Source organism: Drosophila montana, unplaced genomic scaffold, assembly GCF_035044405.1.
Source record: "Drosophila montana isolate Dmon_TW-CO22-7 unplaced genomic scaffold, ASM3504440v1 contig_3282_1, whole genome shotgun sequence".
NCBI lineage: Eukaryota > Metazoa > Arthropoda > Insecta > Diptera > Drosophilidae > Drosophila > Drosophila montana.
The window spans coordinates 492529-511244 of record NW_026998166.1 but is presented as its reverse complement, the minus strand read 5'-3'; the positions used below and the strand labels follow the sequence as shown (position 1 = coordinate 511244).

At 40.6% G+C, this 18716-nt stretch overlaps 1 protein-coding gene and 1 long non-coding RNA gene across 4 annotated transcripts in view; one reads left to right on the top strand and one right to left on the bottom strand.

The window, feature by feature from the left end:
- The window catches only part of CadN2 (Cadherin-N2), a 45002-nt gene extending 29591 nt beyond the window's left edge, over positions 1-15411 (top strand). Inside the window, exons 9-14 of the mRNA XM_064690736.1 lie at positions 174-2107; positions 2210-2380; positions 5377-5618; positions 14602-14829; positions 14908-15081; positions 15136-15411. Coding sequence (XP_064546806.1) covers positions 174-2107; positions 2210-2380; positions 5377-5618; positions 14602-14829; positions 14908-15081; positions 15136-15383 — 2997 coding nt within the window. The 3' untranslated portion in view covers positions 15384-15411. The remainder of the gene's footprint in view (positions 1-173; positions 2108-2209; positions 2381-5376; positions 5619-14601; positions 14830-14907; positions 15082-15135) is intronic.
- Positions 12541-18716, bottom strand: part of LOC135434232 (uncharacterized) — a 195279-nt gene continuing 189103 nt past the window's right edge. For all 3 annotated transcript variants that reach the window (XR_010437190.1, XR_010437193.1, XR_010437191.1), the window contains one exon: positions 12541-12760. This is a non-coding gene — a long non-coding RNA (uncharacterized LOC135434232). The remainder of the gene's footprint in view (positions 12761-18716) is intronic.

The following is an 18716-nucleotide window of genomic DNA, read 5'->3' as shown; positions in this document are numbered from 1 at the left end:
ATGCTTATCTGTTTTCTACCCATTACCTCCTTATCGCCTATTTATCGCCTTTCTAACTATCGCCAACTATCTATCACTATTCTATCGCCCAACAATACCCCATTTATCGTCTTTGTATCGCCCATTTATCGCCTTACTTTAATACATATGTATATCTCCCATCCTACTTGCAGGTTTACGATCGCGAGCATGGCCAGGAGGATATACCAGCAAATCTAAGCGTTACGGTTAGGGATATCACAGCGGAGGCTGTGCAGCAGGCGGGCTCCATGCGATTGGCACACATAACCGACGAGGACTTTGTGCGCACCTGGAATCCGCTGAAGCAACAGGTGGAGCCATCGAAGCTGGAACGCTTTCGCAACAAGCTGGCCGAGCTGCTCTATACGGATCGCGACAATGTCGACGTATTCAGCGTGCAGCTGCGCTCGCAGTCTCCACATCCGCTGACCGATGTGCACTTTGCCGCCAGATCTGCCACACAGCAGCCGTACTTTAAGGCGGTCCGTCTCAACGGCGTTGTGCAGATGCATCGCGAGGAGATCGAACAGGAGGTGGGCCTCAATATAACCATGGTGCACATCGACGAGTGCCTGCACGAGGGTCGCGGCAAATGTCCGAGTGGCTCCTGCAGCTCCCGCACCGAGCTGGGCAAACGGCCCTACACGGTCAGCGTGAATCGCACGGCCCTGGTCGGTGTACGGCTGGAGTTGAGTGCGCAGTGCGTGTGCCGTGCCAGAAACTTTACCGGCCAGGATCACAATTGTCGCTCGCATCATTGCTTCAATGGCGGACGCTGCGTGGAGACACGCAATGGTCCGCGCTGCGTTGCCTGCCCCGTCGGCTATGGCGGTCCGCGCTGCCAGCAGTCGACGCGCAGCTTTCGCGGCAATGGCTGGGCTTGGTATCCACCTTTGGAGCTGTGCGGCGAGTCGCATTTGAGCCTCGAGTTCATAACACGTGAGCCGGATGGCCTCATACTCTACAATGGGCCCATTGTGCCGCCCAAGCAGGCGGAGCCCGTAATCAGTGACTTTATAGCCATTGAACTGGAACAGGGCTATCCGCGACTGCTGATTGACTTTGGGTCTGGCACGCTCGAGCTGCGCGTTAAGACCAAAAAAACGCTGGACGACGGCATCTGGCATCGTCTGGACGTCTTTTGGGATGCGGAAAATGTGCGCATGGTGGTCGACTTTTGTCGCACAGCTCTGATCTCCGAACTGGAAGATGGCAGCGCGCCCGAGTTTGATGACAATGCGTGCCAGGCACGCGGACAAATACCACCATTTGCGGAGACATTGAATCTGAATCAGCCGCTGCAGCTGGGCGGCCTGTACAGGCAGCATTTCGATCAAACGCTCTACAATTGGCAGTATGCGTTCAGCTCGAAGGGATTCGATGGCTGCATACGCAACGTGATCCACAATTCGGAGCACTATGATCTCGCCTTTCCGGCCCTGGCGCGCAACAGTTTTCCCGCCTGCCCGCAAACCGACGAGGTTTGCCTGAAGACGGAGCACACAGCTCGCTGCTGGGAGCACGGCAATTGTGTGGCCAGCCTGGTGCAGGCCAAATGTCACTGCCAGCCCGGCTGGATGGGACCCGGGTGTAATGTGCCCACCGTGCCGACCACCTTCAAGCCGCAGAGCTATGTCAAGTTTGCGCTCAGCTTCGAGCCGGATCGCTTTAGCACACAGCTCCAGCTGAGATTTCGCACCCGCGAGTTGGCCGGCGAGCTGTTCCGTGTCAGCGATCAGCATCAGCGCGAATATGCCATACTCGAGCTGCGCCGTGGCCAACTGCAGTTTCGCTACAACCTAAACTCGCTGCGAAATGAGGAACAGCTGTTGGCCCTAACTGCGATTGCCGTGAACGATGGCCAGTGGCATGTGGTACGCATCAGTCGGTATGGCTCGGCGGCCCTTATGGAGCTGGATGGCGGCGAGTCTCGGCGCTACAACGAGTCATTTTACTATCAGGGCCATCAGTGGCTCAGCATTGACAAGCAGGAGGGCGTCTATGCGGGCGGCAAGGCGGAGTATACGGGCGTCAAAACGTTTGAGGTGCAGTCGGACTTTCAAAGAAGCTGCCTGGACGATATCAGGTAGCAATCAGTGCCAGCTGCTGCTTCCAGCTTAGCACATGCAAAACTGTTTGCTAATTATGCGCATTTCCATTTCTTTGTTGCATGTGCTCCACACAAAAGACTCGATGGCAAACATCTGCCACTGCCACCGGCCATGAATGGCACACAGTGGGGCCAGGCGACAATGGCGCGCAATGTAGAACGAAACTGCCCCTCGAATCGGCCCTGCTCGAATGTTATCTGCCCGGATCCCTTTGATTGTGTTGATTTGTGGAACGAATACGAGTGCACGTAAGTACCTACCCCCTACTCACATTAAGCCTCAAACTGGCCACAACCATAAAGTGTGCTTGCCCGACATTTGTTGGTTTTAACAACACATTTTGTGTGTGCCCCTCAAAAACTAGCTGCCCAGTTTGGCCAAATGTTCTGTACTTTAACTACACTAATTGCTCAGTCCAGTTACGGCTCTTGGGCAAGCTCTCAGCGCACACAATCAAAGCATGAGCTCGAATTTTCTTTGATCAACAAATGTTGCACATATCTTTGCTCTTAATTGGCAGGTGATATCAACCTACCGTATGGTCAGGTCGTCTACGTGCAGCTTCTCTAGCCTCTTTAACTAGTTGCTCATGCCGCTCCTTGAGCATTCTTACGTTTCACCAGCGCCAGCACCATTTAAATTAACCCATTCAAGAGCCTTATACAATTTTAACATGAACGTAACAGGAGAACTGAAGTTTATAATGAAATGAAACATATCTCAACTTCATGGCACATTTAAGTTCATGTTCCGCAACCTGCTATGATTGCTTAACACGTCTGCGAACTTTGCCGTGAAGATCAGTAGCATGTTTTTGGCTAAGATAATACTTAATCCTTACACTAGCCTGGGTTTCCAGCCCAGATCCTCGGATATATAATATTAATACCAACTCCTTTGTATCAAAATTCCCCTGCCTAAGCGGGCATTACTTTTGATTGCTCCCTGGGCTAAAGCCCAGTAAAAGGAAAGCTCAGCCAAGCGCAATGCATGTGAGACACATCATTTCTCCATTAACTGCGGCATAGACTTTGCGCCCAACCACAAGCTGTATGCAGGCACACCTGCTGCCTGATGGCTGGGCAAACATATCGGAAAGCGAATGCACAACAAATAATATCAATTGTCATCAGCATGTTCCGACACAAATTTACCCCCAAGCCCTGCACAGATGAAATGGCAGCCAACGACACCGCGATATATATATCATAAAATATATATCTATATATGTACGTGTGCTTGGATGTGAAAATGTATTTGCATGCGCGCAGATGACTTTCGATGGGGCTTCTGCTCTGTGCCTTTGCACAGCAGCTACTGGCAGCTGCCATTTGCAACACCTACTCCGGACGGAGAAGCGAGCACATTTTCCACATCATTAGTTTTGCCGAGTGACTCCATTTGAGACACACTGAGAACAAACAGACGTCAGACGCCGCCCAACCCGCGGGCCCAACGCCTGGTCGCTGGCTCCCTATCTGTGCAGCGCTGCATCATGATTTTTGCCACGACACCTTCCACCCAACCGCACAACCTGCCCGCCCTCCAGGCAACTATCCCCAGCAGCTTCGTGCTCCATTTACTCTTGCCATTATATCAGCGTGGTGATAAAGGGGGACAGCGACTGCTGTGAAAGCTGCTTTGCTCCCATTTGTAAGACGAATTGAAGAGTTGGCTCTTTAAGTAAATTTAAATAACACTCACCGAGCTGGGCCGGGCCTTATGCACCAGCACCTACCTGTTCAGGTGGCCGGCGTTGTGCCATTAATTATGCCTGCTTTTTAGCCTCAATTCGAATTTCATTGTGCATTCGCTGCTGGCATCGTGTCAGCTGCTGAAATAATGTTGGGATTCCCAGCTCCCTAACACTCACTTTGTTATATCTTGAATCGACCCAAATTGCGTCTAAGCGTGTGTATAAAAAGCGAAAGCAATATTAAATATTAAAAGTTGAAATATTTAAAATTATTAAACAGCATTTAAATAGATGGTCTGAATAGTCTCAATAGTCAGTGGTCATTGCAACCGACTCTAGATTTACAAGGCCTTGTCCCCAGTCTAAAGCTATATCTACTTAAGAATTATAAACAACGCTAAGGCGTTAAAGCCGACAAATCCAAAGTCTAATTCTGAAATAAAAATTGTTTCGTTTATTAGCGATCCTCGAAGCGAGTCAGTTGCAATTACTTAGGCAACAAATATTTTTCCACGTTTCTGACACTGCCTACACAATAATTTCATTATCAAACAAGCGCAACTTTTGCTAGAAATATATTCTTTTCAATATGAAAATAACAATTTAAATTTGTTCACTTGAAAATCTTGGACCGTTGCAAAACCAGGCGCACGCAGTGAACAAGTGGAAACATAGGAATGTGGAAAAAGAAAGTGAAATGAGCAGGTGAAATTAGATAAGGGAATGAACAGGTGGAAAAAACAAATGGAAATTAGGGATGGAATAAGCAAAGTGAGTGAAAGAGTGGAATGAAAGAGTGCAAAAGGAAATAAGAAAAATAAAGTAAAATGACTTGGGGAATGAACAAGTGGAATGAAAAAGTAGAATGAACCTGTGGAATGAAAGAGTGGATTGAGGCAGCTGAATAGGGTAGAAAAATGAGTCAGTAAAATGAGGCAACAAAGGAAAACAGGGTATGTGCAACAAGAAACATAGCAAGTAAATTTAAAATTTAAAATTTAAATTTAATTCAAAAACTAAATCGACAAAAACTAAATGTGAAAAGATTAAATATATTCCTTTCGAAGTATATTTCTAAAAACTACAGCTAATTGTATCTGTCAGCTTTAAGATTTGCAAATGCTTTAATGTTTTAACATTAGCTCGTGAATCACTGATTACCCTGAGAAACTATAAACTAATTCCTCAGAGTGCCAGCTAGCCTTACCCCAAACGGAACTAACACGCTTAATGCGCTGCAAAGCTGCACACACAAAAGACACAAAGCGTGGTGCGTGCATTGGGGACTAGCACCCCCCCTGCGCCCTGCTCCCTGCCCCGCGCTGTGAACCAACCGCCACTAGTCACCCGCAGCGGCCAAACAACTGACCAACTTTTTTTTTATTTTTGGTTTTGAAATAAAAAGTTGGGCGCTTTTAAAAAGTTATGCACAACATGAATTTAACAAGCGCCACTCTAAAACTCAACTCTGCCCCACGCTCTCTCTTTCTCGCTCTCTCTCTCTCTCTCTCACTGTCTCTGTCTAACCATTTCGCTCTGTCATTACAGCTGCAGCGAGGGACGCATCATGTCAGCGGATACCAAGGGCTGTGTCGATCGCAACGAATGCCTGGACATGCCCTGCCTCAACGGAGGCACGTGCATCAATTTGGAGCCCCGTCTGCGATATCGCTGCATTTGCCCCGAGGGCTATTGGGGCGAGAACTGTGAACTGGTGCAGGAGGGACAGCGTCTAAAGCTTAGCATGGGCGCCTTGGGCGCCATATTCGTTTGCCTGATTATCATACTGAGTAAGTACTGTAGCGACAAGAGCTCGAACAGCCCTGCCAGTTGCCAGTTGCCAGTTGGCAGTTGGCAGGAGCCCGTTTGGGCTCCTCGCTAAGCTGCTGCAATTTGGCATGCATGTGTGTCAGTTTAAGCGGCTTAAGCCGCATCCGCATTGTCCCTTACACTCACACAACCTCCCCTGTTTTCAGTTTTGCCTGTTTTTACATGTAAATGCAATTTTCAGTAGGTTGGACGCGCTGCACTCAAATCCCAGCGAGAAAAAAACCCCCACACACATCCAAATCAACGACATTCTCATATGTTTGCATAGAGCTGCGAGGCTGGGAAAGGGGCTTTCACTCGTAAAGTGCCACATTTCTTGCTTACTTTTTAACGCCATGCACAAGCACAATTTGTTGTGTTAGCCAAATGGAAATGTCAGGCGGCTAATTAAGAAGTGCACCAAAAAAAAGCGCAAAACAAAAAAAACCAATTACATTTAATTTTCTCACAAAACATGTGGTCAGCATTGAAGTGAAAAAAACGTTGTTTAAATTTATTTGATCAATTTTTTTGAATACGTAATTGTCGCCCATTTTGTTATTTTTTTAAATAACAGCAGGCATTAACCAGCTTTGCTTAAACATTTAAATTCAGTTTCCGCTCCTGGGTGTGAATTTTTAAAAACAGTTGAATTTAAAGCCATTTGGACTATGGCTATGGCTAACTATGGTCCTTTTTTTGCTTTAAAAACCAGATTTTTAAAAATCGAATGCAACAAAAGCACTTTTTAGTCAGCTAACAAACGTTTTCAATGAATTTTTCATTTGGTAAAAATGTTTTAAAACTGTTTAGATTAAAAAGAAATAAGAGAAAGGCAAATGTTGTATGTATTAACTTACCACCCATTTTTCAGCCTAGTCCGAGTCTAACTTGTTCTGATAGGCTACTCGCTATACTCATCCTCCAATTTTTTTTTTTGTACAGATTTAAACTTTTTGCTCTTTTCCATTCTTTAAAAAGTATTTTCATTATTTTGACAAACCAAACGAAAATTTCTTATCCATATTTTTTATACCTCTATATGGAATTTTTTTATATTTATGTTTTCTCTTTATTGGCGTTTCGACCAAAAAAGATCTAAGAATGGCTTTTTTAACAAAATTCAAAATTGCAATTTTAAAAAGCTAAAATGTAAAACTAGAAAATTCCAAGCCAGGCTTCAAATATTTTATACAAAATTCAACTGTGCATTTTAAAAATCCCCGCACGACGGTCTAAAGTAGCTGCTGCCTTTGTTGCCCCTTTGCTGCCATTCTAAACGGCATTTCGCCATTTGGCCGGATTTTGATTTTATTTTTGCCAAGATTTCATGTGATTTCAATTTAACTCGTACTATGTGCTTTTGCCAACACACTGGCACTTAATGGACTTTGCAGCGGGCGTAAAGTGGATTTGGTCATTTTTAAAAGAGAGAGAGAGAGAGAGAGCTTGCTGGCGCGAAAGAGGAAGAGCGAAAGAGAAGGAGAGTGAGAGTGAGAGGGAGACAGACAAATGCGAATGGTACGCGCTGGCGTATACTCAATACACGACAATTTATATTCGTTTGCAGGCAGTTCGACTCGTTTTGGGATTTCAAAAAGGCTTTTCAATTAGCTCAGCTTTTTTTCCCCCGAAACCAGACGAGCTCTATTTACAGCTCCTCCCCTCCATCAGCTGCCGCATGTAGGCCAATTATTTGGCAGCTTTATTTAAAAGTAAAGCTGAAACAGGCGAACGCACATAATCGGAGCTAGTTTTAATGAGCGAAAGGCGTGCGGTTTAAAGTTGCAACCTTAAGCTAATTAGTCGCTTCGGGCCAGCTAATTACACAGTTGTCGTTTTGTGTGGCGGCTGAGCGCACAACACGTATACATCGCGTTGGCCATAAAACCGCTAAACCGCAAAATAGGCGCAATAAATAAACGCAAACGAATGTCCTGGCACAGCAGGAGCTGCCACACACACCCGCACACACACACACACACAAACACGGCTTTGGCGTTTATGAAGTGAAAATTTCAAGAAACTGACAACAAGTTCGTTTACTAGCGGCCATTTTCCTATGTTGCGTGTTGCTGCTGTTGTTGTTGCTGCATTAAAGTGCTGTCAAGACAAAAACAAACTAAATAATTATCTAACATTATTTACAGTCAACGCTTTTTTTGCGCCCCCCTGCTTTCTCGCTGTGCCGCACTTCCCCCGCAAACCCTGCTCGTGTTCTGTCCTCTGTAATCTCAGAATCGCTGAACTGTATTTTGGCATAAAATTTCAAGTGGACCCGGGTCCAAGCATAAAAGAAACAACCAAAAACAAAGCTGCTCTAAAAAAAATGGAGAAAAAAAGTAAAACATAGCTGGGCTCGCCCTGATGAGCTTTTGTACCACGGCGCAACTGACCCGACCTGGTCATGAAGTTTTGGCTGCCAGCAAAAAACAGGCGAATGGCTAAAAAAACAAAAAGAAAAAGGAAAGAAAGCCCCCGTTTTATGTGTGTGCAGTGTAGCTAAGTGTAAACAAAGAAGCCCAAAGAACAGGACACGCTTTGTTGTTTTACAAGTGTACTAGTTTTCCACTTTCTTTCTTTCTTTTTCATTTTTTTCTTGTCATACTTATTGTTGTTGCAATTATTGTTTACTTTTCGGATATAGTCACTTGCTCGATGGGTCCATTGTAGTTGCGGGCGAGTGTGATTATTTCTGTACATTTCACCTGACATTGGCCTCAATGAAATGCTAGCTGAAACAGAAAAATGAGAAGAATAAAAAGTAGCTATGAGTTTTGGGAACATTTAACATAAATAGTAAACATTCATAAATTCTTGGAAAAAAACAAAGTTCAATCCTCGGCAATGGCCAAGGAGAGCTACGAATTCTGAGTATAAAGACTTGCAAAAATTAAACGAAAATAAACAATGTATATCTACGGTACGCCGAATTTAAATATCCTTTCCGTAAAATATCTGAGAGTATTTATTAGGCATCAAAATATGGCACAAGATTGTAAGCATTTAAGATTTATATACTTGCCCAAGCTATTGTTGCCTTGTGTTACGAATAGGCATTGAAAAGTTCTTGCCTAAGCATTAATATTTCAATACAGGCACTCGAGCATACTTCTTAAGTTATATTCTTAGTATTATTTAGCATTGATTACCCTTCAGCCGAGCCATTAACCATTTCCAGGCACATCTTGCCCCAAGTGCCCAGCTCTGAATGGACTGCTGCACGCGGAGTTCTAAGTATTTTCGCGTGCCTGTCGCGCTGTCTGCTTTTGTCTTAACCCCAGTGGGGCAAAAATGTGAAATAAATACCGAAAAGGTAAAAGTCGGCTGTCGGCGATGCCTTAACAACAACTCCATTTACGTTTAACGAGGCTAATTAAATCGAAAGAAAAATGTTATTCTTCGGCGTTTGCACCACGACAGGAGGCCAATTGAAAAGGGACAAGAGGAGAACCGACTCAAATTTGAATAGACAAAAGTGCCATACTAGAAAACACCCTGTCCCCTAGTTGGTCTAATGACCTGTCCAATATATATATTTATATAAATATGTATATATATTCGACAGGACATATCATTATGTATAGACATTCGACAGGAATTGCCATTACCAGAAAATTCCCTTTTATTTTTTTAAATTAGCTTGTTGTTCGATTGCTTCTATTTTTTGTCAGAGCACGGAGATGCGACTTAAATACATTCTTGGGTCTTCTATATTAATTATCTCTACCTTTTAAATTGGCCGAGAACTTAATGTAAAAAAAATACGACATTTATCAATATGGTAAATGCGATTTGTATCGATAAGGTAAATGGGACATTTATCAATATAGTAAATGCAATATTTATCGATATGTTTAAGACAATACTTGTCGATAGAGTAAATGCGAAAAAGAACAGCACCGGAATTCCTGAAAACCGACATGACTTTTTCTACCTATTATCTAAATTCGATCTACTTTTCTATAAGCAATGAGTACAGGGTATAATTAACATCTGAATGCCAAAGACAGATACAATGCATCATAGTAATGAATGTTGAGAATATAATAGAATATTCCTGTTTCTAATTGTATTCTGCAGATAATAACTGTAATGATAAGTAACATTCGCAGCGCTGATGGCCGCTTGATTTTTAAGTGCTGAAAAGCTTAAACTCTTGGCTATTATTAATGAACTTTTGGCCAAGTTTCGGCTTGGCGCTGTCTCGTAGACCAGCTGCCAGTTATTGCAGCCCAACTAATGAATCCGCTTAACCAAAAATGAGAAAGTCGCCGAAGCAGCAGCTGGAGATGAGCGAGATGCCAGCTGCATGCTGCCTGCTACTCATTTGAGAGCCAAGAGCTGAGTTTTAATTATTTTTACTTGACTGTCATGTTTGCTGAACCCCGGACTACCCAAGTTAATATTGCTGTCAACTGAAGCACAAATGATAAAATGCACTTGCAATGACTGCCACACGCGCCACCCCAGGCCCTACTCAATGCAGTTCGTTGTTTACACTAAAAGGCAAAAACAGAACATGTTGCTAGAGCATTCGAGGAGCAGAAAACTTATTAATAACTTTATGCTACTTAAACAAACTGAACTAAAGCCAAAAAGCGGCAAATGGAAGCAACTTAACATGTTTTTCTGCATTCGAAATGCTCTTGTTTTTCATCTGATAATCCGCTTAACTCGCAGCAGCAGAGCAGAGGCCCGCCCTAACAAATGTAGAGCACCCAATGTCGCCAGCCGCGGACTACATGCGAATTGTCGCATGTGTGTGGCTACTTTTCTGTCCTCGCCCTCTCACTCTGTCTCTCCCTCTCTCTCTCTCTGTCTCTCTCTCTCTCCCTCTCCCTCTCTCACTCTCACTCTACTTTTCGGTAGCGCAAAAGTTTAGCCTCTCAATTATCAGGCACTCCGCGTTGCGCCACCAAAAATTGTTCATTATCTATTCTGGTAAACAGCAAAGTATCTAGATTCAGTCTTTAGAACATATTAAAACTTTTAATTTATTTAACCAGTAAGTTAAAGTATAAATGGGCTAAAGATTTTGCTTTCGCAAAACTGCTAACTAATCGAAAAGAGTCGCGCGTGTTTCCAAGTTGAGTTTAATTTTGCAAGTTTTTTATCTTCGTAAAGAAAACGACACATTCAATACATATTTAATATATATACAATCAATATACTCAAGGATTTGGATATGTTATGGCTTATTGTCAAAAGGACACATTGGTTTTTAGCACACTATAATTGCTAACCTGGGCATTTCTGTTCGCCTGGTATTTTTGGTGAAGTTTTATCAAAATCTCGAGAGTTAGCAAAGAAATCAGAAGATATCTTTTTCATATAATTTATTCATTTCTCCAAGAACATACATAATTGTTGCTTATTTTATATTCAGGTACAAATTAACTCGTTCTTCTCTTAAAATTATACATATATAAGTCAAACTTAATTGTTTCTTATTAAAGCTTATGGCAACTTTATTCATGCACCTTGGATCCGTACGAATTCAAAAAGCTCTAACTTTTAAAAATTATAGATATTCAAAAAATCATCAAAAAAGTAGTGATTACGAGCCGACCCCGATTTTAAGGAAAAACGTGATGTAACCGCTTGCTTTTTTGTCGACTTATGTCAAAATTAAAATTTTCATACTTTTGATGCCAATCGATAGTGCTGATCTTTACGAGTCCAAAATGGTATAAAACTCCCAAATCGGACATTATTTGGCCGAGATATTCCAAAAAATCAATAAAAAAAAAGTTGACTTTTCAACCGAATCGGTTTTTGGTCAACCACCTTTTTTGACCCATCGATTTTTAAAATGTTTGATAGTAGGGATCCGTACCAATTCAAAAAGATATAACTTTTAAAAATTTGACGCTTTTTAACCGAGATATTCAAAAAAAATCATCAAAAAAGTTTTGATTTTTGAGCCGACACCGATTTTAAGAAAAATCGACCTTGCTTTTTGGTCGATTTGTGCCAAAATTAACAAACGAATCGTTTTTTGGTTAACAACTTTTTTTAACCCATCGATTTTTTATTGGTACCTAGTTGACCTATATATCCTTGGTTATTCCATATCATGGATGTAGTCCTAGCGAACCTAAAAGACCGAGTTCTCGCAAAATACGCAAGAACATGGCTAAAAAATATGTATGATTTACTTTTTACAGCCGCCCCCAGCAAAAGTCCTGCCCCTTGGATGGTTACTAGTTAACTAGCATATCCTTGGTTACACCATACCATCGATATAGTCCTTGGGAACCTAAAGGATCAGATCCCTGCAAAATGTGCATTGAAATGGTCCAAAAACATGTATGCTTTTTCTTTCAGGGGCCCTTTTACATTAGCTGCAGCTGCAGCTGTTTTTTGTACAGGCTTACAGCACTCTTTTTACATAAACTGCTACTTAACAGTACTCATTTTAATTGAGTTACATTTTTGCCCCTTAATGCTATGCAATGAAAATTTTTATTCAAAGCACTCGTCGACCTTCTAGGCATTTCTGTTCGCCTGGTATTTTTAGGAAATTTTAGTAAAAAGTTGGCACCCAGCCGGCGAAAAGGGCGCCCCTTTTGGGTATGCAATGAAATTTTTTCGGCAGCTAAAAATATTTTTTGTCGACCTTCTGGGCATTTCTGTTCGCCTGGTATTTTTAGGAAATTTTAGTAAAAATTTGGCACCCATCCGGCGAAAAGGGCGCCCCTTTTGGGTATGCAATGACATTTTTTCGGCACCTAAAAATATTTTTTGTCGACCTTCTGGGCATTTCTGTTCGCCTGGTATTTTGGCAGATTTTTAGAAAAATCTCGGCAGCGAGCGGTTGCCAACAGACGCCCCTCACGGGTATGCAATAGTTTTTGTAAAAACCGTTGATTTTTGAATTTTTAAATAAAAAAACAGGAATTTAGTTTTTGTTTTTCAAATAATTGATTTATTTATGTTTAAATTTACAAAATTGTTGTTTTTTATGCTAGTTTTCTTAATTATTTCTCTAAAAATATAATTTTAGCTTATTGAAACTTAAAATATCTATATCTGGCCTAATTAAAGTCCGATCCTGGAAAAATCTGCTTTGTCACTCGTGGAGGTCCTTAGAGCTCCTTGTAGTCCTTAATTTGGCAGTCTGAAAAGATAAAAACACATTTAAATTAAACATACAAATAATTATATAAGAGGGGAAAATAGGCCATAACTCGGGCATGTCCTTGCAGATTTTCAAAGGACATGCTGCGTTAGTATCGTATAGACCCCCTGCATCGATCTGCATCAAAAAAACATGGGGTCATCTAAGAATCATATGGCTCGAAATTGGACTTGTAAAATTTCAGTCGCGGAGCGCACGAAATGGCCCAAAAACACAAATCCTTAAATATTTCCCAAACTACAAGGACGATCCTAATGAAATTTGGCCAGCTTGTAGTCCTGGCTAATACAATTTTTTTGACACATGACTTGCAACGATACGCAAGGATATAGCCGAGCTATGGCCTATTTTTAGTATACAAAATTGTCCTTAAAAATTTTTTGTCTGAAGGACTTTCGTCCTTTGGGTTGTAAATTCGTTAATGGGAGGGTGAGGACTATCTGTTGACCAAAGGACATCCCGATAGTCCTTCAAATGGCGAAGTTAGCCCGGATATTTTCGATTTTAGCTAATTTTGCGACTAACCCCCTAGGCTAAATTTCGACGCAATTTTTTGTCGAATTCTGGAAATCTTTGAATGCCAATCGATAGTCCTGCTTACCACGAGTTCAAAAAGACATATCCTTCCGATATCCTTAAGGAGTTGGCCGAGTTATGGCTGATTAAAAAATGTCCTTTTTAGAAAATTGGCTATATATCGGAAACGGCAAGGACGATTTTGTTGTCCTTTGGACAGTTTGTGGTCCTTGTTCATACGATTTGTTTGACACAGGACTTGTCAGGATTCGCAAGGATATGACCGAGTTGTAGCTTTGTTAATTTACGAAAGATTTGTACTCATATCTATGCTGTCTAAAGGACTTTCGTCCTTTCCATTTCACATACTGAATTGGGAGGATGAGGACTAACGGTTGGCAAATGGACATCATGATCGGCAAGGATACGGCCGATATACAGCCTTTTATCTCTTCAGACAAAAATCTCTTTTCCTCAGCTCCTTGAAGGATTTTCGTCCTTTTTATTACATATTCTAACTTTGCAGGACAAGGACTACATGGTGTCCAAAGGACATCAGAATTATCCTTAAGGTGGTCAATTTAATGTCCTTTAAAAAGACAATACCCATATCTCGCAACCCATAAGGAAGATTTTTATGTCTGGCCAAAGGAATTAAAAATCTTATTCTTATAGTCCTTGTCCATACGAGGTGTTTGACACAAGACTCGTCGGGACTTAAATCAGGACTTTACAAACTAATCGTTTTTCGGTCATTTGTTTGAATGCCAATTGATAGAAGGGATCCGTACGAATTTAAAAAAGATATAACATTTCAAAATCAGACAATATTTACCCGAGATATTAAAAAAAATCATCAAAAAAGTTGATATTTTCGAACCGACCCCGAAAAAACGTGATGCTTTTTGGTCGATTTTGGTCAAAATTTTGATTTTCATTTATTTAATGCCAGTAGTACTGATTAGTACTGATCTTTACGAGTCCAAAATGGTATACAATTCCCAAATCGGACATTATTAGGCCGAGATATTCCGAAAAATCATTAAAAAAGGTTGACTTTACAAACGAATCGGTTTTTGGTCAACAACCTTTTTTAACCCATCGATTTTTAATTTGTTTGAATGCCAATTGATAGTAGGGATCCGTACGAATTTAAAAAGGTATAACTTTTAAAAATCTGACGCTTTTTCAATGGGTGTCTGAGATAAAAGTAACTGAAATTGCAAGCAAAGCTTTAAGTACACACATGATATATTGAAAAATAAATTAGCGCACATTTTTGATACGCTTCCTTTTTATTGCAGTTCTCGCATTGATATTCGTGCTGTACAATCGCAAGCGTAAAACCACCAAGAAGAAGAAGCGCTCCGGAGCGGAAAAGGATGTGCGCGAAACGGTGATTAGCTACGAGGACGAGGGCGGCGGCGAGGACGATATGACGGCATTCGACATAACCCCACTGCAAATACCAATCAGCGCACAGAGCGGCACAATGCCACCGGACATAGCCGCCTGCAAGATGCCCATTATATGTGAGTAAAAACACAGCCTGTGCGCGCCTGTCCAGAATCTGAAGTGACCTGATGTGTTTTGTGTGTACTCCTCCTCAGATCCTGTGATGACACTGCTGCCGCCCGGCCAGGAGCTGAATGTGGCCTATCTGATGGAGGAGCGCAAGCAGCGCATCGACAAGGATCCCAATGCGCCGCCCTTTGATGACCTGCGCAATTTCACCTTCGAGGGCAGCGGCAGCATTGCCGAATCGCTCAGCTCGTTGGCATCAGGTGAGGCGACAGCCAAACGCTAAAAACCATCCGCTCATCCCCCTTCAATTGCAGGCACCGACGATGAGAATCAAGACTTTAACTATTTACAAAATTGGGGTCCACGTTTCAATGCCCTGGCCGCGATGTACGTGCATGATAAGGCGAAAACCAAGCAGCCCCAACAGACCCAAAAGCAGCCGCCTCCACAAGTGGGCGTGGACAATGCGCTGGCCGTGGTTGCAACGGGCAGCGGCGCTGGTCCAGGCGGCGGGGCAAGTGCCACGCCCACTACGACGGAAGCCGACAAAGTTGTATTATAAAAATAAATAGTTAAGTTGTAGTTAAAAATGATGTTTCAGCTGTAAGCGTAATGCCAGGATATGGAAACGGATGTGGATGTGGATTGTGCAGCAATTTCAGCTCGACTACAAAACTTAAGTATTCAATATGTGTGTGTCTCTGTATGTGTGTGTGTGTGTGTGTGCATGTCTGTTCTACGACTGAGTGTAAGTGTATGTGTGTGTTAGCTTAGGTTAGTTTGTAAGCAACAAATACGGATTAAACTAAAGCAGAGCCTTTACGTGTACTGTTACTTCTCTTAAGATATTGACAAATACCAAATACTATATCTAACAGAAAACAAAACTTAGCATTTCCTTAAAGCTTTCTGAATACTTCAAAGATTTCAACATTTTAATACACTTTCATTTTGTTTCCAATGTTTTTCTAATTCTTTTACTCAAAATTGTTAAAGCAAACAATTTGTTTTCGTTTGTAAAACTGTTTGTTATAATTAATTAAATATTTACAAATAATTAATTAATAAACTACTGAAACTTTTTTCAAAATTCTCTTGTATGTTTCTGATTTCTTAGACAACTAAACCGAAATTTAATTTCAAAAAATGTTTCCAATTTTGTTTTCAGAAAATCTTTAAAGAATAGATATAGTTTTCGTTTGTACAATTTTTTATATGTAATATATTTTTGTTACTTTTAAAACTTTGACAGTTTAACTTAACTTTTTTTTTGCTCAACATATTTAATCTAAATATCTTCAGAATTCTTTCTCAAGAAACTGAACCGAATTTGTATAGATTTTTGTTATGTTTTTCTTGTCTCACGAATTTCGGCCCGCTTCTCAAATAAATATTAAGTAATATTTATTTAAATATTCCTTTGCGACTTTTCTTGCAACACAAAATGTTGCTTTCTTTCTGTTTTGAGTTTTCACAGTATATATGCGAAATCTTGAAAATCAGTTTTCTTGTCTCACGAATTTCTGTCCGTTTTCTCAAACATTTTCAAGTGAACCAACTAAAAATCAAAAAGAAAATCTTAAACCAAAATGCATCGGAACTTAAATTAAGCAAACTATGATACTATGTAAAAGAGTTTATGAAACTTGATACAGCTAGTTAAACACCCTGTATAATAGAAGGCATTAAATTTAGCACGTAAGCAGCAGTCCCCAAGCCAAAAATTTGCCCCAAAGCAGACCGGCTCCCCGCTGCCCGCTCCCTGCTCCCTACTCCCATAACAAGCGTTCGGATGGAACACAAAACTACAAGTGTTTTTTTTTGTCGGGACTCTTGGACTCTGGCTGCGGCGGAGCTCCCAGTCCGGACAGCGGCACGTGTCCAATTGCGAACCGATTTCGCACCTGAAACTAGCTGCTGTCCTCCTTCCCCGCCCCGCCACCCCCCTCTCCACATAGACCCCCACGCAGTTGGCTGCTCACGTGGCCAGAAAAGTTAAATGTTGGCAGCGAAACTTTTGGTGAAATTTAAAACTAACTAAAAAAGGTAAAATAATAATAGAACAAAAAGAAAGAAATAGCAAAAGCAACCAACTGAAAAGTACTGTAACATAATTTTGTAAATATTAAATTGTGTAATTTTAATATTAAATTATGAGCCAAATAAAACGGCAGTTAAACCAAACATAAGCGAATATTGGAAAAGAAAGCATAACACAAACAACTACTAGACTAATTGACTACAATTAAATTTAAATTTAAATTTAAATTTAATATTAATTAACGCGAACCAGTTGATTGACAAACAAGCAAAAAAACAATTTCATATTTCTGCATTTACTAGCAAATACCCGTGGTAAACAAAAACAAAAACAAAAACCAAAATAATACAAATAAATTAAATTAAATTAAATATTAATAAAAAAAAAACAAAAAAACCAGACCGAAGAAAATATTATAATAAAAATATTGTAACATGCATTAAATTAAATTACGATTTAAACAACACAAAAATAATGCGTATACAAAATGTTAATTAAATTTACGTTAGTTAATGGACAATTTGTTAGTAGCTAGCATTTAAGCATACTTTTTTAAAAATCAATAAACCCCCTAAAAAAATGAAAACAATAAAAAAACGGAATATGCAAAGCGTTCACTTTCAATTTTCAACATGGTTTATTATTATTCCAAAACTTTTCCCCACGACCTCGACCTCAACCTCGACCCCTCGACGCGACCCATGTCCGTGCCTAACGATCCTTGAAGCAAGAGAATCTGGCTAACATTTCCGGGCCCATCTTTAATAAGGCGGTAAATTTAAAGGTGTCAAAAGGGTTCGAATTTCGGTGAAAATAAAGCACATTTAATGCCGCAGACTGATTGACTTACAAATACCCTGTTAGTGCTTAAAGTTATTTCTTTGTCTATTCAATTTCTTATTCTTAAATGAATATAAATCAGATTGAAGGCAAGTGTCAGCGGTTGATTGACCTACAAATACCCTGTAAGTGCACTAAAAATAATTTGCTTTCCTTTTCAATTCTTTGAGTGCGTCTGAATTTATAGGATTTAAATTTTGGTAACCAAAGGGTGCATTAAAGGACAGTGTAAGCAATTGATTGAGCTTTAAATACCCTGTAGGTGTACTTAAAATAATTTCAATTCCTTTTTAATCGAATTTTATTAGAAATAAAGCACATTTAAGGGTAATGATGGTGATTGATTAATCTGAATTTTTGTATTTTTGTTGATTGACCTACAAAATGCCCTGCAAGTTGCCTCTTCAGTTTCTTGCGTTTGTCTGAATTTCGGTGAATACAAAGTACATTAAAAGGCGAACGGATGGACAAAAGGACGATCGGTTGACTAGAAGATGTCTCCTGCTATGCGTTACACAGCTTATGACAAAATTATAAATCCTTCTACAAGGGTGCAAAAGTGGGAAAAGAACAACACACCCTGCTCATAGGCAACTGATTGTAATAGACTCCCATGAAACTTTCTAAAGATAACTTATTTTTCTATCTTATACGATTCAATGCAGCAAAAGGGTTCAGCTTAATAATAATGGATAAGGGAAGCTCAGACTTAACTTATTTAAATAATCATTAATTAATCTTGTAAATCCCTGTGATTTCCATTATGGCCGCAAAAGTTGTCGTTGCTTTGGTTAATAATATTATTTATGATTCATAGCTGTGTCTCTCAATTCAACTAGATTTACATATCAGAAAAAGTAAATGCAATTGTTAGAAAATGTTTTTTTATGCGGTATTTGGAACAATGGAACCGCTAAAATAGGATTTTCTGGCTAAAACCGCTTCGGCTTAAATAGCTTGGCGGCATTGTTAATCATAAGAGTTATTAATAAAAAAACGAGGTAAGCATTTATT